Below are 22,400 nucleotides of genomic sequence, written 5' to 3'. Positions count from 1 at the left end.
TGGTTGGTGTGGCTCTTTAGTTAGCCTTTGAGAGCACACTAACATAGGGTTGTGTCTTAGCTTTTGTGTGAATCGACACTATCTAAACTAGAATTGTGGTAGGTGGCTTACATTTTGAGTAGGCTAGCGCAACACTTGCTTCGCCTCATAATTATCTAACTATTTTGTTAAGTGTTGTTATAGAAATTTTATTAGGCTATTCACCCCCCTCTAGCCATTAGGACCTTTCACTTCTGCTGCCTTTCTAGAACACTTCAATATATGTAGCACAAGTGCAAACAACAACAAGATTTGGTAACACGGCGCATCAACCAATTCGGACTCCACACCGATTCTAACTCGGTCTTTAACAAGAGTAGGACTCTAGAGTAAGCTGAACTAATATGGATATGTTGGATATGGGGAAGTTGAGTATAGATATGAACTACTGCTACACAAAGATATACTCAGATGTAGACTCAACGGCAACAAGACAGCTATCAATTCGGACTCAAAACCAACTCAGATTTCTACTCAGACATGAACACAAGGATGTATTCGGATTCAACCAATAGAAGGTTTATAAGGTAGCACACGACTATGACTAGAACATGACAAGAACTCAAAACTCTAAAGGACTAAAACTAAGACCAGCAACTCGACACAACCGATGCAAACTAAAAACTCAACAAGCCCTAACTAAGCAGTGCAAGCAAAGGCTCAAAGGGTTTATATGATTGCGGGTAAACTAACCTACTATTTTTTTGGCTTTTCTAGACTATAAGAGAAAATAAAAATAGCGAAGGATTCAAAGTCTCTCACCGATAAACCTTGCTCTGATACCAACTGGTATGAACCCGCTAGGATTGAATCATGATCTTTCGATGAGAGGGCATGTGATTACTCGATTGGTGGACGGAGACGACGTTCATAGGCTGACTATAGCCTTCCAAGCTACGCCTTAGCAACCGATACACCACCTCCAATGGTTGTTGTGATCTTGTGGAGCGCGTCACCTGGCCACTAGGGCACTCGTCCTGCAAACAATCGAAGAACTAGCAAGAACAAGTATAACAAGTACTGAATTTACTAGATGAAGATAAAGGTTTCAAACTCAATCTCAAATAAGGTGGGGTTCTAGAGACAAGAAGTCGAGTGGCTGATCCAGCACGCGCGCTTACAAGCAAGTAGCGAGAGCTAAACTTGATCTAAACAAAACTCAATTGTTCTTGGTGGTGGCTGAAAGGTCCTAATGGCTAGAGGGGGGGCGTGAATAGCCTAATAAAATTTCTACAACAATACTTAACAAAATGGTTAGACAATTATGAGGCGAAGCAAGTGTTGCGCTAGCCTACTCAAAATGCAAGCCACCTATCATAATTCTAGTTTAGATAGTATCTATTCATATAATATCTATGACACTACTCTATGTTGGTGTGCTCTCAAAAGCTAACTAAAGAGCCACACTAACTAAGCAAGCAAGCTCTCACAATTAACTACACTAAAGAGCTTGTTAACTAGTTTGCGGTAAAGTAATGAGAGTGATCAAGTAGGTTATACCGCCGTGTAGATGAAGACACCAATCAATCACAAAGATGAATAACAATGAAGACCAATCACCTCGGAATCAATGATGAACACAATGATTTTTTTACCGAGGTTCACTTACTTGCCGGCAAGCTAGTCCTCGTTGTGGCGATTCACTCACTTGGAGGTTCACGCGCTAATTGGCTTCACATGCCAAACCCTCAATAGGGTGCCGCACAACCAACACAAGATGAGGATCACACAAGCCACGAGCAATCCACTAGAGTACCTTTTGGTGCTCTGCCGGGGAAAGGTCAAGAACCCCTCACAATCACCACGATCGAAGCCGAAGACAATCACCACCCTCCGCTCAATGATCCTCGCTGCTCCAAGCCATCTAGGTGGCGGCAACCACCAAGAGTAATAAGCGAAATCCGCAGCGAAACACGAACACCAAGTGCCTCTAGATGCAATCACTCAAGCAATGCACTTGGATTAACTCCCAATCTCACTATGATGATGAATCAATGATGGAGATGAGTGGGAGGGCTTTGGCTCAGCTTATAAGGTTGCTATGTTAATGAAAATGGCCAAAGATATGAGCCACAGCCGGCTATGGGGCTTAAATAGAAGCCCCCACAAAATAGAGCCGTTGTACCCCTTCACTGGGCATACTGCGCTCTGATCGGACGCTCCGGTCAAACTGACCGGACCCTGGACTCAGCGTCCGATCCACTGATGGACGCCACGCGTCACTAGCTTCAAACACTATTCGTCAGATTTCAACGGCTATGAAGCTGACCGGACGCTCCGGCAAAACTGACCGGACGCTGAAGCCCCAGTGTCCGATCGAGTATAGTAAGGGTCAAAATCAGTTTCTCCTTGACCGGACATAGCTCAGCGTCCGGTGGTAAACCCTAGCCACTGTACCACCGAGTCAGCATGACCGGACGCAGGCAGTCAGCGTCCGGTGCTTTCAGACCTAGCGTTCGATCAGTTGACCGACGCCAGCGTCTTCGCGACTAACTCCTTTTCACTTCTAACTTCTCCACTCTTGCTCCAATGTGCCAACCACCAAGTGTATCACCTTGTGCACATATATTAGCATATTTTCACAAATATTTTCAAGGGTGTTAGCACTCTACTAGATCCTAAATGCATATGCAATGAGTTAGAGCATCTAGTGGCACTTTGATAACCGTATTTCGATACGAGTTTCACTCCTCTTAATAGTACGGCTATCAAACCTAAATGTGATCACACTCTCTAAGTGTCTTGATCACCAAAACAAAATAGCTCCTACAAGTTATACCTTTGCCTTGAGCTTTTTATTTTTCTCTTTCATCTTTTCAAGTTTAAGCCCTTGATCATTGCCATGCCATCACCATTGTCATGCTATGATCTTCATTAGCTTCTCCACTTGAAGTGTGCTACCTATCTCATGATCACTTGATAAACTAGGTTAGCACTTAGAGTTTCATCAATTCATCAAAACCAAACTAGAGCTTTTAGTGGCTAAGGGGTATATGAAGGTGGAAGGATGACCACTAGGGTGTTGGGGTCGTGCTCCAACCCTAGGATGCGTCCTTAATGGACCCGACTTGATACACGGTCCATTAGGCCAAACTAAGGCGACGCAACACATTTAGACAGAAAACCTCTCGGTAGTAATTTGGTCATTGCGGTCGCCTCAGAACATATATAGACTTGATTCTAGATCCATGTGAAAATAGACTTCATAAGGATTCCATGAAGTACTTGAACGCCCCAATCCGAGTCCGTATGAGACCATGGTGACGATCACAAGTTGGAGCTGTCCTAGAGTCCGAATCCAGCCTGCGCGAATCCTTTTCCCTTTCGGTTCTCTCCCTGGTTCCTAACCAAAACAAGAGTGCACACGTCATGGTCTAAATATGATGGATAGGAACTCAAGAGTGAACTTACTTGATGATTAAGTTGATGAGCAAGGGCGCGAGTAATAGGACCAGAAACTGGTACTTGTGTCGGCGTGGATGTATCGTTGGTGTTGATGTCCTCGTCACTAGCTGAATGTACATCGATTGCAATCGCCGCCCTCCTCAGATATGCATACCACTTGTCATTTCACTATCATCGTAGCTAATACAACTGGAATATAGAGACGATGAGGCTTCTACCAGATGATGAAAAATATTCTGATTGCTTACCACATGCTTGAAAGTAGTTCAGGTGCTTACCTAAAATGGTTAAGGAATAAACCTGATGTGACTGCTAAAACCTTGGATATAAGGATGCACTGTTAGTAATGCTTCTATGCAAAACAACTAAACAGCTATCCAAATAGCCCCCTGCATATCCTTGAGAGTCAAGAGGCTACTCCCACCTAGTCGGGTAAGTATTGTAGAGTACATTATGTACTAAGGGTTTTATTCTCCTTGTTGCAGGTAGCAGCTGGAGCTACCAGTTGCTGTGTGTGGATACCTCCTGGTGGGCTCAGCGAGGCTTCCTTTATCGTATCGACTGTAGAAGTTTTATTCTTATATTCCTATTTCTGCTTCAATATTCAAAACTATTTACTTCCACTGCTTTGTATAAAATAACCCTTCTTCCGCTGCTTATATGAAATATGTTTTGAAATAACTCTGATTTTTATGTAATCTCATGATGTATGAATTGGTTAACAATTGATGTAAGCTTTATTCACTTGTTTATGATCCTGATGAAAATGTGGATTTTCGAGTTCTCTCGTGGAGTGTGCTCGACAGACTACCTGGTTTAACTTGGTCTCTTATGTACTTAGTATCAAATGGCTGACAAGTATACTTAGGATTATGTTAAATTGGATGGTTCTGCCACATGTTGTTGCGGGTGTAATCCTGTAGATGCTCTAGAGAAGACTCTTTGTACCTATTGTTGATTATAGTAGAAGCTTGGAGGTGGATCGGTTGGTCCCATGATTTTTACTCCTCACCTTAATGAGGGTTTCTACGTAAATTATTGTGTCTGTTGTGTATGTGATTGTTAATTTTGATGTTGATCTGATGGTAGACATTCTCCTCAAGATTCATCACATGATGACGGATTAATTGGGCATTGTTTCTATCCTTTTATCCCAACAATTTGTACTCATGTAATTAGATGAATTTAACAAAGCGGGTTGCCACACCCACGCTGCAATGCACCATCTTCTCTATCTGATCCTTGTGTCACGTATCATTTCAATACCTTAAGACTGACTAGCGAATGTCGCAATGGAAGAAAAAACATGGCCTAAAACTTAATTACGAGAATTACACATGATTGTTAGGCAATAATATTTATTTGCATATATTTAAAAAAGTGCTATGAAAATTGTAGAATTAAACCCATAAATTAAACTTACTTTAGACTAAAACTTTTCCTTCAGTTCGTTGTAGCCCAACGGTTTAAATTAAGGGGAAAAAACTTCGTGAACCCACCTTAGGTCCAACTTGCATTTGACGCTATTCAGTAACACACGTTTCCCACACAGACCTTAGTGCCTGTTTGATTCCAAATAAGTCATCTACTTATAAGTTAAAAAGTGAAATAAATGACTTATTTTGTCAAACACCATCAACTTATAAGTCACCCCTGTTTATAAGTTTTAGGGTCTGTTTGGTTCCAAATAAGTCACTTATTTATAAGTTAAAAAGTGAAATAAGTGATTTATGGCCTGTTTGGTTTCCATAAGTCAGGTGATTGAAAACCAGTGACTTATAAGTTATGCATGTTTGGTTGTAGATGACTTATAAGCTCATTAAAGATGTGGGCCCCACGCGGAAAATTGTGACTTATAAGTTTTAAGCAGGGGTGAACCAACTTAAAACTTATAAGCAGGAGTGACTTATAAGTTGATGGTGTTTGGCAAAATAAGTCACTTATTTTACTTTTTAACTTATAAGTAGGTGACTTATTTAGAACCAAACAGGCCCTTATTTTGCCAAACACCACCAACTTATAAGTCACCCCTACTTATAAGGGCCTGTTTGGTTTCAAATAAGTCGTCTACTTATAAGTTAAAAAGTGAAATAAGTGACTTATTTTGTCAAACACCACCAACTTATAAGTCACCCCTGCTTATAAGTTTTAAGTTGGTTCACCCCTGCTTAAAACTTATAAGTCACCCTTTTCCGCGTGGGGCCCACACCTTTAATGAGCTTATAAGTCATCTACAACCAAACAGGTATGACTTATAAGTCACTGGTTTTCAGTCACCTGACTTAATAAGTCACCTGACTTATGGAAACCAAACAGGCCCTAAGTTTTAAGTTGGTTCACCCCTGCTTAAAACTTATAAGTCACCCTTTTCTACGTAGGGCCCACACCTTTAATGAGCTTATGAGTCATCTACAACCAAACAGGCATGACTTATAAGTCACTGGTTTTCAGTCACCTGACTTAATAAATCACCTGACTTATAGAAACCAAACATGCCCTTAAGTTGGTTCACCCCGGCTTAAAACTTATAAGTCACTCTTTTTTGCGTGGGGCCCATACCTTTAATGAGCTTATAAATCATCTACAACCAAACAGGCATGACTTACAAGTCACTGGTTTTCAGTCACCTGACTTAATAAGTCATCTGACTTATGAAAACCAAACAGGCCCTTAGATCCACAAACCTAAGCCTGGACCACAAATTTGCCATGACGCACCTCCTGCAATATTCGATCTTGGGCCGTTCGTATGAGGTCTTTAAATTAATCTAGATTACTAGATGATCATAAAATCCCGTGGTGTCTCTGAAGTCCTGCTTGTCCATGGGAGAGGCACAGCAGGAGCAACTTTGGCCCGCTGTCATTAGTAGATGGGGAAAAACAGTGAAATCATCAAACTGCAACAAACTAAATTTTATGGATTAAGTTGAGGATCCAATCACCGGTTGAGTACAGAGGAAAACTGTTGTACCTGTGAAGAACAAGACAGGTATCATCTAGTTTGAATCTTAGAAAATAACTGTTTCTTTAGGGTGAACGGCTCTGCATTGTTGCATTGTTATGAAATTACAGGGACTGCTGATCGCCACAATATCAACATGAATAGATTGTGAAAAACAGTAAGGACTTGAATTTGATCAATCCGAATTCCTTCACTAATTGAACAATGGTATCTCATAACACATTGAACAATGGTATCTCATAACACATTGAACAATGGTATCTCATAACATGCTAACATCACATACTGATGCAGTCAACACCCTCATCGCAAACATGAAAGGAAAAGAACCTATCCACCTGAGATGCACAAGTCACTAATTGGCACAAAAAATCACATGCAGCATCGGTGTCATACATCATGGCAAGAAGATATACCTTTCTGAAAAAGCTATGCAAAAAGAAAAAATGACTGGGAAGTGGCTTCGCCAAATGATTATCTTGATCTATGGTACTCGTTTTGAAGTGCTGCTTGCTCTTGCTGGTGGAGTTGCTTGAGTGGTGGTACTTTTTCGCGCACCTGTTGTGACTGCAATTATGGAAAATATGATGTAAAACTAACAAAACGGTATGTGCATATGAGACAACATGCACTTTGGAAAAATTAAACTGCACAGAAAATAAAGAGAATTGAATAGCCCAGGGAGTAATAGTAAAAAATGCCATGACCATCGTTCTTTGTCAAGGTTTCTGTGAGCTGTCGAAGAGTCACGCTCACACGTATACAAGAAACTTTAAGACTTCCAATATTATTTCTTTATTTTTGAACTGAAGAGCTTCGATAAAATTGTATCACAGTACTATATTAGATTGCTTGCATCAAGAGTTGGCAAGTTGCATTGCCATATGGATATAATTCTTTCATGGCCTGCTTTATTCCCTTTTAGTATGTATAGCTTAATTCAATTAGTCAAGATAATTTGTTCTAAAAAAACCTTGTCAAGATGATCATAATGTTTGGCAATGCAAGCACAGATTAGAGGCAAATCCATGTACAAACAAATGTTGACATAGACATCTGTTTGGTACATTCTATGAGTGTTCTCCTATTCATATCAAGTTAATCATCTCTAAAACTACTGAGTCAGACTCAGATCCATTTACCACAAACATCAGCTCCTCAAGATTAGCATTCCCATGAAATTAAGTTGTAACAGAAGTGCAAGCTTAGAGGTATCTTACCTGAAGATTTAGGTGCAGAAGGATCTCTTGGTTTAGGCCGCAAGCTTGATGCTTGGCCGACTTTTGGTACTGTTAGCTTCTGGACTCGACTTACTGCTTTGGCTCTGCATGAGAAAGAAGTCAAAGAACGAAGAAGTTACAGACAACAGCCAAGGCTAGAAACCATTCTGCAGAATTTGCAAGAGCTAAATGACAAATGAGCGAAAATATTATTAGATCTAAGATTATGGAGAACTGGTAATACTCACAACCGCTCTTTTCCAGAAGTGGATGTTTTCTCTTGTTCTTGGTCCACAACGTTGTTAACTGAACTGTCAGTTTCTGCACCTGCGGGTATACCGCCATCTGATACATCACTTAGCCTTCCATCTGAATCACCACCAGGATCAGCAAAGTTCTGGCCCAGCTGTCGGGCCTCGTCAGTAGAGAGCATGGACCCAGCTTCGGAATGCCTATCACTGGTGTCAGAGAAGTTGTCAAGATCAGAAGCTGCCCCGCTACCAAAGCTTGCCACCTTTCCTAGGGATGTCATTCCTGGAGAAGAGGCCGAATGCTTCAACAAGGAGTCACCATGTTTCGTGGACTTCAGTAGGGAGTTGCTACTGTTGGCTAGTTGCAGCCGATCAATTTCATCATCCTTCTTTGCAATGGTATCTTTGAGCAGTGAAAGCTGCAGGTGAAAAGTTAGATGTCAACAACTGTATGTTTCCTTCTGGATCAAATTCAGCCACCTAGATGACATATTTTGAACATGACATTCTTGATTTCTTTGCATGTCTAAAAGTCAAGTCATGACCTTGACATGTTGCATCTACTGTTTCATATCAATCGTCCTAGCATGGATCTAAGTGAAGGAAAAGAAAAATAAATGATTACCTGATCCATTAATTCTTTGACATCTTTGCCCTCCTTGTTAGTCCTTGCAACACCTAGTTCTACACCAGACACACGTTCAGCAAATTTCAGTGTACTTAAAGTCTCAGTGTATGACGAAACGTCTGGGTTGACTTGCACAAACATTAGAGTCTTTGCATGCCCGCCTACACAAGAAAACTTTTGCGTGTCAAGAAACCATATACAAAATTATGATGTAATGCAACCTAAATTTCTAGCAAAGAAGATCACCCAAAGAAGTTTGTAAGACTTGTGTAAGCTTGCTATTTCTGTATGGTACATGAGCATTCTTTTGTGACAAAGAAAATATAACATCCCCGAGTGCAGCCAAAGACTTGTTGATGTGCTGTGCTTCTTTGAGCCTGTCTCCTGTAACTGCAGATCGGTCCACCCTTTCACTTCCTGCAAGGTCCACAAGATGCAGAGCACCACGCAAAGTGTTACCGGTTTTCAAATCCTGGCCCTGGACATGGATGGTCACAACACTGCACAAAATAAATAAATAAATAAATTGCCCACAAGCAAGGTCTCTTTATACAAAAGACAAGCAGCACAAGTAACTTACCTGTGAGATCTGCTGCTCCTCTCGTTCAAGGCTGTTGCACTCATGGATCTATTGTTGTGCCCTGTTTGCATTAGTTCAATAACATGAGAAGTCGAATCAACAGGACACATTGTTGCGTCAGGAACTGCAAGTCCATTGGGCTGGGTGGTATTCTGGATCCCTAGTGTGCGCAAGTTAAGGAAAACGAGTGGTTTGTAACATCACTTCAGTCAGCAAAAAGCAATGGATTAAATTCCTACAAGCAGTATGATGGCAGTAGAATCTGAAAAAGGATAGCAATGTGTAACCAACTGCAATTTGAAAGTTTTAATATGGTATTACTGAACTCGTTGAGGTTTTAGAGAAACTCAGTTTTTTGGCATGATATATTGAGTTGTTGACTGGAGTCTTCCTGCACCCAAGTGCTCCTAAATGGGATACCAAGGAAATTCATCTATCGCCTGTGGGGACTACGACAAGGAGATCCTCTCTCTCAAATGCTGTTTCTACTGATCACGGATACTTTATAACATGATGGTGATGAGGGCTCAAGAGGGTGGGCTGCTCCAACTCACTCTTGTCAGCCTATCAGACACCAGTTGTCTTTGTATGCTGATGACACAGTCTGTCATGTGGGGCCAGACGTACAGCAGGCGACGGCGCACCAGGGACGTGCGGCGTGCTGCCGTGCGCGTTGATCGCGCGAGATTGGGCCAGGCCGAGCCAGCCACCGGTGGTTAGGAGGAAAGATAGGATTAGTTGCTATTCTTAGTCCTTAATTCTAGGAGCCGATTGGCTCTAGTCAGTTAGGCCTCAGGCTATATAGATTTGTACTGGAGACAATTAAAGGAATAAGAAAGATATTACCCATCCAATCTCTCTCTCTCTCTAAACAATCAAGCCTGCGGCGGAGGGGAAAATCTCGCCGGAGAAGACGGGTCGCGGCTACGAACTACGTAGCCGAGGTCCAGCTTCCCAAGGGTTCGACGCCCTTGACAACCTGGTATCACGATCCCGGCGATCCTCGTCGTCCCGCCCCACCTCCCCACCAACCGCCGCGCCCTCTCCACCACCACCAGCCGCCGCGCCAACACTGCCACCAGCCACCACGCGAGCCTCCCCGGCCTCCTCCTCCGCAGCCTCCTGTGCCGCACCCATGGGAGACAACGGCGACCTCAAGACCACCGTCGAAGCCCTCGCCAAGGCCGTCGTGGCCCTGCACGCCACCGCTGAGACCAACGCCAAGGTGCTGGATGCCAACACCAAGGCCATCGCCGCCCTCATCGCCGAACGATCATCCTCGTCGGGCAGCAAGCCGTTCTCCGGCGAGCACCACCAGGATCGGCCACCGAAGTTCCAGAAGTTGGACTTCCCGCGGTACGACGGCAAGTCTGACCCGCTCATCTTCATCAACCGGTGCGAGTCGTACTTCCACCAGCAGCGGATCATGAAGGAGGAGAAGGTGTGGATGGCGTCCTACAACCTCGAGGAGGGCGCCCAGCTGTGGTACATCCAAGTCCAGACGGACGAGGGTACCACGTCGTGGCGCTGCTTCAAGGAGTTGATCAATCTGCGGTACGGGCCGCCCCTCCGCGCCGCCCCCCTCTTCGAGCTCGCCGATTGCCGCCGTACCTCCACCGTCGCGAAGTACCAGGACCGCTTCCAGGCGCTCCTTCCCCGCGCCGGCCCCCTCGACGAGGCGCAGCGGGTGCAGCTGTTCACGGGCGGCCTTCTTCCTCCGCTCAGCCTCGACGTGCAGGTCCAGAACCCGCAGTCCCTCGCGGCCGCCATGAGCCTGGCCCGCCAGATAGAACTGCGGGAGCAGTACACCGCGACAGCCGCGGCTCCGCCCAAGGCCGCACCGCGTGGCCTCCTGCTGGCGCCGCAGTCGCGTCCCGCGCTGACCTACCCGCAGAGCTCCAAGCCGGCTACGCCCAACGTCACCGTCGAGGGCCGGCCGGTGAAGCGGCTCAACCAGGCAGAGCAGGACGAGCGCCGCCGCCTCGGCCTGTGCTTCAACTGTGACGAGAGGTACAGCCGCGGCCACAACAAGGTGTGTAAACGCCTCTTCCTCTTGGACTGCGCTGTGGACGACGACGACGACAACGCGACCGCGGACGAGGCCACGCCGGACACGGAGTCCCCGGTCTTCTCCCTCCACGCCGTCGCGGGCGTTCCGGTCTCCGACACGATGCAGGTCCAGGTGTCATTGGGCACTGCGACCTTCACCGCCCTCCTCGACAGCGGCTCCACCCACAACTTCATCGCCGAGGAGGCGGCACGGCGCACTGGGCTGCCTGTCCAGCCCCGTCCGCACCTGACGGCGACTGTGGCTAATGGCGAGAAGGTCGCCTGCCCTGGCGTGATCCGGCACGCCCCGGTCTCCATCGACAACACCTCCTTCACCGTCGATCTCTTTGTCATGCCACTTGCAGGGTACGACATTGTGCTGGGCACCCAATGGATGGCGACCCTGGGCCCGATCGTCTGGGACTTCGCGGCGCGCTCCATGTCCTTCCAGTACCACGGGCGCGCCTTCTGCTGGTCGAGTGTGCCGTCGACCACCACGCCGCGCCTCCGCGCCACGACAGCGGCCAGTGAGTCGATACTCGACGAGCTCCTGGCCGCCTTCGGGGACGTCTTCGCCGAGCCCAGGGGGCTGCCCCCGCAGCGCGCCCGCGACCACGCCATCGTCCTCAAGCCCGACGCGGCCCCCGTCGCTGTCCGCCCATACCGGTACCCGGCGGCCCACAAGGACGAACTGGAGCGGCAATGCGCCGCCATGATCGAGCAGGGCATCGTCCACCGCAGCGACTCGACGTTCTCCTCGCCGGTCCTCCTCGTTAAGAAGGCCGACGGCTCGTGGCGCTTCTGCGTCGACTACCGCGCCCTCAACGCCCTCACCATCAAGGACGCATTCCCCATCCCCGTAGTCGACGAGCTCCTCGACGAGCTTCATGGCGCGCGCTTCTTCACCAAGCTGGACCTGAGGTCGGGGTACCATCAGGTGCGGATGCGGCAGGAGGACATCCACAAGACGGCGTTCCGCACCCATGACGGCCTCTACGAGTTCCTGGTGATGCCGTTCGGGTTGTGCAACGCCCCAGCGACATTCCAGGCCTTGATGAACGACGTGCTGCGCGCCTACCTACGCCGGTTTGTGCTTGTCTTCTTTGACGACATTCTGATCTACAGCACTACTTGGGCGGACCACCTGCGACACCTCCGCGTCGTCCTCACCGTCCTGCGCCAGCACCGCCTCTTTGTGAAGCGGTCCAAGTGCTCGTTCGGCGTCCACTCTGTCGCCTACCTCGGCCACATCATTTCCGCGGCTGGCGTCGCCATGGACCCCGCCAAGGTCCAAGCCATCCACGACTGGCCTCAGCCCCGATCTGCACGGGCCGTGCGCGGCTTCCTCGGCTTGGCGGGCTACTACCGCAAGTTCGTCCACAATTACGGCACCATTGCCGCACCCCTCACGGCTCTCCTGAAGGAGGGGTTCGCATGGACGACTGAGGCGGCGGCGGCCTTCAGCGCCCTCAAAGGGGCAGTCACGTCGGCCCCGGTGCTGACCTTGCCGGACTTCACCAAGCCCTTCGTCATGGAGTGCGACGCGTCCACCTATGGCTTTGGGGCCGTGCTCATCCGGGAGGCTCACCCGATCGCCTTCTTCAGCAGGCCGGTGGCGCCCCGCCATCGCTCCCTCGCCGCTTATGAGCGGGAGCTCATAGGGCTTGTCCTCGCTGTGCGGCACTGGAGGTCGTACCTGTGGGGGCGCCGTTTCATCGTCAAGACGGACCACTACAGCCTCAAGTACCTCCTCGACCAGCGCCTCGCCACCATCCCTCAGCACCACTGGGTGGGGAAGCTCCTCGGCTTCGACTTCTCCGTCGAATACAAGTCGGGGGCGACGAACACGGTGGCCGACGCCCTCTCGCGCCGCGACACCGACGAGAACAGCACGGGCGTCCTCCAGGCGATCTCGGCCCCCCGCTTCGACTTCATCGGCCGGCTGCGCCACGCCCAGGCCACCGACCCCGCCCTGGTCGCCATCCACGACGATGTCCGTGCCGGCACGCGCGCTGCACCATGGACGGTGGCTGATGACATGGTCCTCTACGACGGGCGCCTGTACATACCGCCGACCTCGCCACTCTTGCAGGAGATCGTGGCGGCTGTCCACGATGATGGACACGAGGGCATCCAGTGCACCCTGCACCGACTCCGCCGCGACTTCCACTTCCCCAACATGCGGCGTCTTGTGCAGGACTTTGTGAGGGCATGTGCCACTTGTCAACGATACAAGTCCGAGCACCTCCACCCGGCCGGCCTCCTCATGCCACTGCCGATCCCCACCATCGTCTGGGCGGACATCGGCCTCGACTTCGTGGAAGCCCTGCCCCGTGTCAACGGGAAGTCGGTGATCCTCTCCGTCGTCAACCGCTTTAGCAAGTACTGCCACTTCATCGCCTTGGCCCACCCGTACACCGCCGAGTCCATGGCGCAGGCCTTCTTCGCTGACATTGTGCGCCTCCATGGCGTGCCGCAGTCCATGGTGTCCGACCGCGACCCGGTGTTTACCTCGACGTTCTGGCGCGAGCTTATGCGGCTCATGGGCACCAAACTGTACATGTCATCGGCCTTCCACCCCCAGTCGGACGGCCAGACGGAGGCGGCCAATCGCGTCATCGTCATGTACCTGAGCTGCTTCACCGGCGACCGTCCTCGACAGTGGCTGCGTTGGCTGCCGTGGGCCGAGTACGTGTACAACACGGCCTACCAGTTTTCGCTCTGGGAGACACCGTTCCGCGTGGTGTACGGCCGTGACCCACCCACCATCCGCTCGTATGAGCCTGGTGAGACACGGGTCGCTGCGGTCGCGCGCGACATGGAGGAGCGCAAGGCTTTCCTCACCGACGTGCGCTATCGTCTGGAGCAGGCGCAGGCTGTTCAGAAACGCCACTACGATAAGCAGCACCGCCCGGTTTCCTATGAGGTGGGCGACTGGGCGCTTCTTCGTCTCCGCCATCGCGCCCCATCGTCGCTTCCCCAGTCTACAACGGGCAAGCTGAAGGCTCGCTTCCTCGGGCCATACCGCGTCGTCCAGCTCATCAACGCCGCCGCCGTGCGCCTGGAGCTTCCCCCGCAGGCTCGCATTCATGACGTGTTCCATGTGGGCACTCTCAAGAAGTTCATCGGGACACCTCCATCAGCCCCGCCACCCCTGCCAGACATCTACCATGGCGCCATAGTGCCAGAGCCTGCTCGGGTGGAGCAAGCTCGCTTGGCGAGAGGTGTTCGCCAGGTCCTTGTGCATTGGCGTGGCGAGCCGGCGACCTCTGCTACATGGGAAGACCTCGATGAGTTCCGCGCCAAGTACCCAGATTTTCAGCTCGAGGACGAGCTGGACCTCGAGGGGGGGAGAGATGTCATGTGGGGCCAGACGTACAGCAGGCGACGGCGCACCAGGGACGTGCGGCGTGCTGCCATGCGCGTTGATCGCGCGAGATTGGGCCAGGCCGAGCCAGCCACCGGTGGTTAGGAGGAAAGATAGGATTAGTTGCTATTCTTATTCCTTAATTCTAGGAGCCGATTGGCTCTAGTCAGTTAGGCCTCAGGCTATATAGATTTGTACTGGAGACAATTAAAGGAATAAGAAAGATATTACCCATCCAGTCTCTCTCTCTCTCTCTAAACAATCAAGCCTGCGGTGGAGGGGAAAACCTCGCCGGAGAAGACGGGTCGCGGCTACGAACTACGTAGCCGAGGTCCAGCTTCCCAAGGGTTCGACGCCCTTGACACAGTCCTCTTCCTTCAACCAGCTGCAACAGATATAAACTTAACACTTCGTATTCTACATCCTTTTGGGGAAGCTTTGGGCCTTTTTTTCTGAAACGATCAAGCTTTTGGCCTTAAAATAAATATACAAAAAAAGGAATGTGCTGCCTAGCCGGTATTCTTGTGATGACAATGCAAGAGTACAGGAGTTACTTCCTTGTGGGGTGATGGATTTCCCTTGCAAGTACCTAGGCTTGCCACTCTCCCTGAAGAAGCTCACCAAGTCCCAGTTTTAACCCATCATTGATTGTATAGCTGATCAACCCCCAGGGTGGAGGGCAGACCTCATGACAAGAGCTGGTCGGGCTGTTAAGCTTCAGTACGTTATGACCACTCTCAGCTTGTTTACTTAGCAATGGCAATTGATCTTCCTCCTTGGGTTATTAAGGCTATTGATAAAATCAGAAGTTTCCTTTGGTGAGGGAGGAAGTTAGCCAATGGAGGTCACTGCCTAATAGATTGGCCCAAGGTGAGCCACTCACTAGCTCAGGGGAGCTTGGCGGGCTTGGTATTTCTGACAAATGTCTTGGATGGGCATTACAAGTGAAATGGTTGTGGCTGCAAAAGACTGACCCAAACAAGCCATGGTCGATGTTCTCAATTCAGATAAGTGGCTGCATTCAATCTCTCTTCCCTCTAGCAGTGGTTGCAGAGGTTGGTGATGATGGCACCATGTTATTCTGGAAAGATAGATGGTTGTTTGGGCAGCAATCGAGGATTTAGAGCCTATATGCTCTTGTGCCTAAAAGAAGTGCCACTAAGAGAACAGTATTATAAGCTATCACAAACCAGCCATGGGTCCTTGATATCCAGCGTGCGTTATCAATTGGTGCTATTGCGGATAATCTTGCTCTCTGCGATTTGCTTGCTGAAGTGCAGCTGCAATTAGGTGTTCCAGATAAGCATATATGGCGCTCTCAAGCTCAGGCCAATACTCAGCTAAGTAGGTTTACAATGCTTTATTTCAAGGTGCTGTTAGTTTTGGTCCTTGGCAGTGCATCTGAAAATCTTGGTCACCCAGAAAATGCCGTTTCTTCCTCTGGCTGGTGGTTCATAATTGCTTCTGGACAGCCAACCGCTTGGCACAGAGAGGTCTTCCACATCTTGGGACCTGCCAATTTTGTGATCAACAGTCAGAGACTATCCAACACCCAATAGGTGTAATGCGCTTTTGCCCGGCAATTCTAGTATTTTCTCTTGCAAAGAGTCAGGCTTGCTGTCCTCTCCCCTCAACCCTTGGAGAACTCTTTTGATGACTAGGTGGTGTAGAGCTTGTTCTGCTGTGGGTGGTCCCATCCAACAGCACCTGAACTCGCTCATCATATCAGGTGCATGGAGTTCGTGGAAACACAGAAATGACGGTGTTTAATGGTGCTACTCCGAGCCTATCTAAGGTCTTATCTCTCCATGGGAGGAATCACAGCTTTGGGTTATGGCATGAGCTAAGGGGCTCTCCTTCCTTACCACCTCTACCACAGGTAGTTAAGTTTGTACGTTGGGTCCTTGTCTTCCTCCTTTTAACAGACGCAAATGTAATTGTCATATAAGTTGGGGGAGCCCGGGGGGGTGGGGGGTGTTAGTAATTCTCTTATTTCATTAATGCAATGAATACATACCTTTCCTTCATAAAGGGCGTACCAGTGCAGAGAGCTCCCGCTCTGTGCGGGGTCTGGGGAAGGGTGTCAGTGGCAAGTCTTACCCTCGCCTGTGCAATGCGAGGAGACCGCGACTCGAACCCGGGACCTTCCGGTCACAGGCGGTAAGACTCTATCGCTTGCACTAGGCCCGCCCTTCACATACCTTTCCTTCATATTCAAGAAAAAATAAAACTATAATGCATAGCAAAAGTGGGCTAATAGCAGTTATGGATTGCATAACAAAAACATGTACTGAAACAAGCCTTGAATAAAAAGGATATTTCTTCTGCGAGCCACCGGTACCAAGTAGATCACGGATTTGCTCGTTGTAGATCTCAACCATTTGAACACCAAGTTCATATTTAATTGTGTCTCGCCGATCATGTGAGATATTGAAAAGGTCATTTAGTGCTCGATAGTTGACACCCCATTCTTTCTCAGTTGCATTTTCAGGTCCCATCTGAGCAATTCATTGAAATAAAGTATTGTGAATATATCATCCATTGTAGAGGAATCTAAACAGATTAAAAAATAATTCAGTCCTGACAGCTTCATACCATTGTATGTGTTTTCCCCGATCCAGTTTGACCATATGCGAAAATGCAAACATTGTAGCCATCAAGAACTGATCTAATTAGTGGCTGAATATCCTTGAAAACCATATCTATATAACAAAAAAAGAAAGAAAGATATCACAACAAATGTATAACTCAGTGCTATTTTATGAGTACTTATAACAATTAAATAGATTCAGCAAAAGATATATTTTTTGTTTCATTGTCATGAGCACCTTGTGTAGTTGTAGGACCAAAAACTTTGTTAAAAGTGAAATTCTTGCCAGCTTCCTTTCCCTTCTTTGCAGGGTTTGATAAAACCAGTTCACCATTCTCACCAATATATTCAACTGAAGTGGACTTCTCATCCTCCCAGGGTCGAAAAGGTCTTATCCGGCAATAAACTCTGATATTTCCTGCTCAACAATACTACGTTAAGCTACTATTTTTGGGCTTGCAGTCTTATGTTTGACATAGATAAACCAGACAAAAGGAACTGATGTTTACAGTTCAAATAGGCACCTTTCAGTTCCTGGATCTCGTTGAATAATTTTCTATTATCTGCAAGAGTTGCATGATATTTTTCTGCAGCACTTGTTACCATCTTAAGATTTTGTCCTGTAGAAAATTAAATCGAAATTTTAGAACTGACCTATTGGTGAAATAACATTATGCAAATGTAGGCCATAACTAGTCACAAGGATTCATTCTCACCAAGGCCAGCAAGTTCTTCAAACCATCTTTTTTGACAATTTAGTACTTCAAGCCTAACGGAAACAGAAGAGAGCCTCAATTCCTGAAGAAAAAGAGCGCTATAAACTTGAGTTCGCAAATATTCACCGTAGGGATAAAAAAGAAGGGTGGGGGGAGGGAGTGGTTTGACCAATACCTGAGCATTCTTTACTTGCAAACCCACAAATTTGTTTACCACTATTTCCTTCTGCTTCCAAAATTGGATTCTAGATTCAGTAGATTCCTCAAGTTCTCTTCTCCTCTTGGTAGAATCTTCTAACATGAGTTCTATTTCTTTTATCCTCTGTTTGAACTCCTTATTTACTTTGGCAGCTTTGGTCTCTAATTGTTGAGTCTCTGCCTCATGCACCTTTTTTGTTGCCTCAAGTTCTTGCCTGAGTTGCAAAATTATGTTGTCATTCATTTCCTTGTCTGTGACAAGTTTAACTACATCTTCCTTCTTAGATTCTAACAACTTGCTGCTCTCCTCATATGATGATCTTAATGATTCGAATTCCTGCTTAAGTTTCATAATAGTATCTCTATAATCCTCCTCCTCTTTTGTCTGTGCCTCATGTAACTTTTTTGTTGCCTCAAGTTCTTGCCTGAGTTGCAAAATTATGTTCTCCGTCATTTCCTTGTCTGTGACAAGTTTAACTACATCTTCCTTCTTAGATTCTAACAACTTGCAGCTCTCCTCATATGATGATCTTAATGATTTGAATTCCTGCTTAAGCTTCATAATAGTATTTCTATAATCCTCCTCTTTTGTCTCTGCCTCATGCAACTTTTTTGTTTCCTCAAGTTCTTGCCTGAGTTGCAAAATTATGTTGTCATTCATTTCCTTGTCTGTGACAAGTTTAACTACATCTTCCTTCTTAGATTCTAACAACTTGCAGCTCTCCTCATATGATGATTTTAATGATTCGAATTCCTGCTTAAGTTTGATAATAGTATTTCTATAATCCTCCTTCTCTTTTGTCAACCTAATTATCTCACCCTTTTCCTTTATCGACCTGTCTGCCTCTACACCTGTTGATTGTTTTATGTCTTCAACATTACCTTTCTTCAAATCAAATTTATGTTCCTTCTCCTTCATCAATCTGATTAGATTTTCCTTCTCTTGCAGCAACTTAGCAATCTCTGCCTTCTCAGATGTTAACTTGGAAATGGCATCATTGTTCTCCTTGATCAACCTTTCTCTATCGTCATCTATTGCTTGCTTCCTATCCTCAACCTTTCCACTGGCTAAGTTGAGCCTATCTTCCTTCTCCTTCATTAGTCTAATTATATCTTCCTTCTCCTTTAGCAACCTAATCATGTCTTCCTTCTCTTTTGTCAGTTGGACAACAATTTCATCCTTCTCTTTTGTCAGTCGGACTACAACATCATCCTTCTCCTTAAGTAACCTATCTTTATTCTCATCTGTTGTACGCTGTGTATCTTCGAATGTGACATCTTTCATATCAACCATGTCTTCCTTATCCTTCATTAGCCTAATTATATCCTCCTTCTCCTTCAACATCCGAATCATATCTTCCTTCTCTTGTGTCAACCTAACTACAGTATCATCCCTCTCTTTAAGTAACCTATCTACTTTATCATTATTCAAGTCACCCATATCTTCCTTCACCTTCAACAATCTAACCATATCTTCCTTCTCCTTCAGCAACCTGATCATATCTTCCTTCTCTTTAAGCAAACTAACCATGTCTTCCTTTTCTTTCATCAATCTTACCAAATCTTCCTCATACTGCATTAATCTAGCCATATCATCCTCTGCTAGTTGGCCCTTGCCTTCAAGTTTGTCTTTCTCCACCTGCATAATTAAAGTGAACTTCCATGAATTGAGTCACTCAATTGGTTCTCAAGCTGCACATATTCAAATGAATGGATTGCCATTATTAAGAGAAAATCTAGTCATCTCAGCTACTATTTTTAAGCTACAACAACGATAAACAGATGAATTACCCAATTATTTAACCATTTGACGGTGATGCCAGGATCATGGGAAAAAATACTCACAAAGTGCAGACAGTGCAAAAAATTCTGGGAAAAGCAGCATATAGATAGTTGGTTCACTGAAGGTACAAGAATTTACATGCGTTTGTCCACTTGCCCCACCAGCCAGTGCTTCTAGCACTCTTATCCTTGACTGATACTTCTCTTCACGAGCTTTAATCAGGTTATTTTGCTGCAGACAAGTAAGAAATCACAAAGGAAAAAAGAAAAATAGTGGCAAAACGAAGCCAAATAGTAATTGGTCTCACATTTCGTATGTGCCCAGCCTGAGTAGAAATACGCCTTTCAATCTCCACTATGACCTTTCTCAGCAGGCAAGCAATGCGCTACAGTGAAAGTTTGAACATTCATTTATACAAGGAAAGGTGTTAAACACATACAGCTCTTAATTTTCTTAAATGTGGAAAGAACAAAATGACTACATTGATTTTTTGAGAAGCCTACATAAGGTATTTGTCCATTCTTCCTCTCGATGCTCTCATCGAGGATGCTGTTCACAACACCTAAAAGTGACTGGGTGGGAGCGTTCTGCACAAATAAGTAACACAGTCAATGTTATTAGCATGTGAAGTCAGTGCCAGAGGATGAAATAAATCCTGTCTATTGTTCGAGTGAAGATCGCAGCACGACTCTTACCTCCAAGCTCGAGGATTTCATCAATTCAGAAAGCTTACAGCCAGGTGGATCAGAATATCCATGTTTCGGCTGAAATACCTGTGATGGAGAATAGGCATCGGCTCCAAAGGAAGGAGAGTATGGCTCTGGAAACAAGCATGACAAAAAGAAATGTTTGAACCAGCAATCTGAAGCTACTCTGTAAATGAGCAGTTGTCATTGTCTTAACATTATCCAAACAAGGCATTGTTTATACCTGACATAATGGGGCTTGTGAGTACCCTTTGCAGCTTGCCTCCCATGCTCCTCCTGCTTCCTTCGCTGTCACATCTGGTGAGGAAGGAAGAGCTGTGGTGGTCTTCGCTGAGGCGTGATGGGAACCGATCCTTTAGAGCAAGAATGCAGGTAACGACAGCTGACATTTCCCCCTGGATGGACGGACGGACGATGGATGAATTGCCGGCAACGTCAATGAAGAAGGAAAACAATTTAATGCCGTGGCGAACGAGAAGGCGACTAACCCTCTCGAGGTCATAGGCGCTGAAGGTGGGCACGCCCATCCGCTGGATGGCGGCGCGGAACCTGCCGGCATTGTCCGTGGCCGCGTCGTCCAGCAGCGCGCCGGGCAAGAGCCTCCGCAGGAGCGCGCAGAGCAGCCTACCATTGCCGACCACGGCGCGCAGGTCTTCATCGGTGGCCTCCGGCGGCAGCGGCAGGTCCAGGAACAGGGAACGCAGCCACCCGACGGCGTCCGCCCGCCGCCTCGCTGCGCGGCAGCAATCATCACCATCAAGTAACCGATCAGTCGACAGATTAACCTCCACGAAGCAACGGTGAACAAGAAATGGTAATCAGTGTCGATCGTTACATGGGTCTGGCGCGGCATTGGGCTCGCGGGGGAACATGGAGGAGGGGTGGAAACGAAGCGGCGGTGACGGCCGCGCGCGGGATATAAGGATGCTGCCATGGACGAGGGTGGGGGGCAGGTGAGGTCGGGAGGGAATGTGGCGTGCGGGAGGCGCGGAGGCCTCGGCCGCGTGTGCCTAACTGCCTATGCGGCCCACTATCTCCCTTCCGTCAACCTCCGGTCTCCCGGCTCCGCCTATTTTCGGGTGGCGGAGGCGGGGCGGAGCCGGGACGGCGCGCAACGCGTGGGTGAGCAGGAGCCGGGAGAGCCCGGGAGGCGCAGTAGGGGGGGGGGGGGGGGGGTAGTGTCCGGCGTGGCGGCAAACGGCTGCTAAACCCGACGTGACTGGTTCCGCTTCCACCGTCGACGGCGGGGCAGCGCCGCCGGCTTGGCCGCTTCGGTCTGCGGAGGGATTTTTACATTTTTGCCATCCGTAAGGATGGCATTCCTTGGTTTGCCATGTTTACGCACGTCCTGCATATTTACCATCGCAAACAGTAATTCTCCCACGTTTTCGCTATTTTTGCTGAGGAGACACACCAGATGGGCACGCTAGCGTGGCAGAGAGCCTGAGAGCCATAACTTGGCACATGAAATGACTACGCTGCCCTCGCATCCTTCTTCTGTCTCCAGCCGGCCCAGCCCCGAGTCAAACCCAGTCCCCCACTCCCCCTTCTTCCCTACTCCTGGCGACGGCGACGGCGGTTGTGGCGGCATCGAGTCTCCTTCCCCTTCCTTGGACGCAGGACGGCCATACTAGGTACTGCCCACACTCCCCTAGACCCTATTTCCCCAGTTGATCATCGTCTCTCAATTTAGGGTTTCGATTTGATTCGGTTTCAATTTGATTGGTGGTCCATTTGATTGTAGTGACGTTGCGGTAGCCATTGTTGTTGATCGTATGTGTTAAGATGAAGTGGACTGCCTGCCATTCTTGGTAAGTTCGATGTGCCGTAGTGTTTGGTGTAGTTTTTGGATCTCGTAGTGTTTTGGAGTTGGATGTCTCCTAACTCCACATGTTTCTTTATTTGT

The 22,400-nt window shown here is 47.6% G+C and overlaps 1 protein-coding gene across 1 annotated transcript; it reads right to left on the bottom strand.

The window, feature by feature from the left end:
- Window positions 1-6,598: 6,598 nt before the first annotated feature.
- Window positions 6,599-21,454, bottom strand: LOC136466931 (kinesin-like protein KIN-14D). Its single transcript, XM_066465461.1, has 19 exons — window positions 21,330-21,454; window positions 20,983-21,227; window positions 20,718-20,889; window positions 20,483-20,607; window positions 20,291-20,374; window positions 20,095-20,172; window positions 19,926-20,018; window positions 17,982-19,643; window positions 17,807-17,888; window positions 17,615-17,710; window positions 17,329-17,508; window positions 17,096-17,202; window positions 16,820-16,998; window positions 9,085-9,249; window positions 8,751-9,004; window positions 8,502-8,665; window positions 7,874-8,295; window positions 7,626-7,729; window positions 6,599-6,972 (listed from the first exon to the last, which is right to left on the bottom strand). Exons 1-19 carry the CDS (start codon window positions 21,364-21,366, stop codon window positions 6,890-6,892), a joined length of 4,332 nt encoding a protein of 1,443 aa, XP_066321558.1. The 5' UTR covers window positions 21,367-21,454; the 3' UTR covers window positions 6,599-6,889.
- Window positions 21,455-22,400: the final 946 nt, after the last annotated feature.

Source organism: Miscanthus floridulus, chromosome 7, assembly GCF_019320115.1.
Source record: "Miscanthus floridulus cultivar M001 chromosome 7, ASM1932011v1, whole genome shotgun sequence".
NCBI lineage: Eukaryota > Viridiplantae > Streptophyta > Magnoliopsida > Poales > Poaceae > Miscanthus > Miscanthus floridulus.
This window is presented reverse-complemented; position numbering and strand designations above follow the sequence as displayed.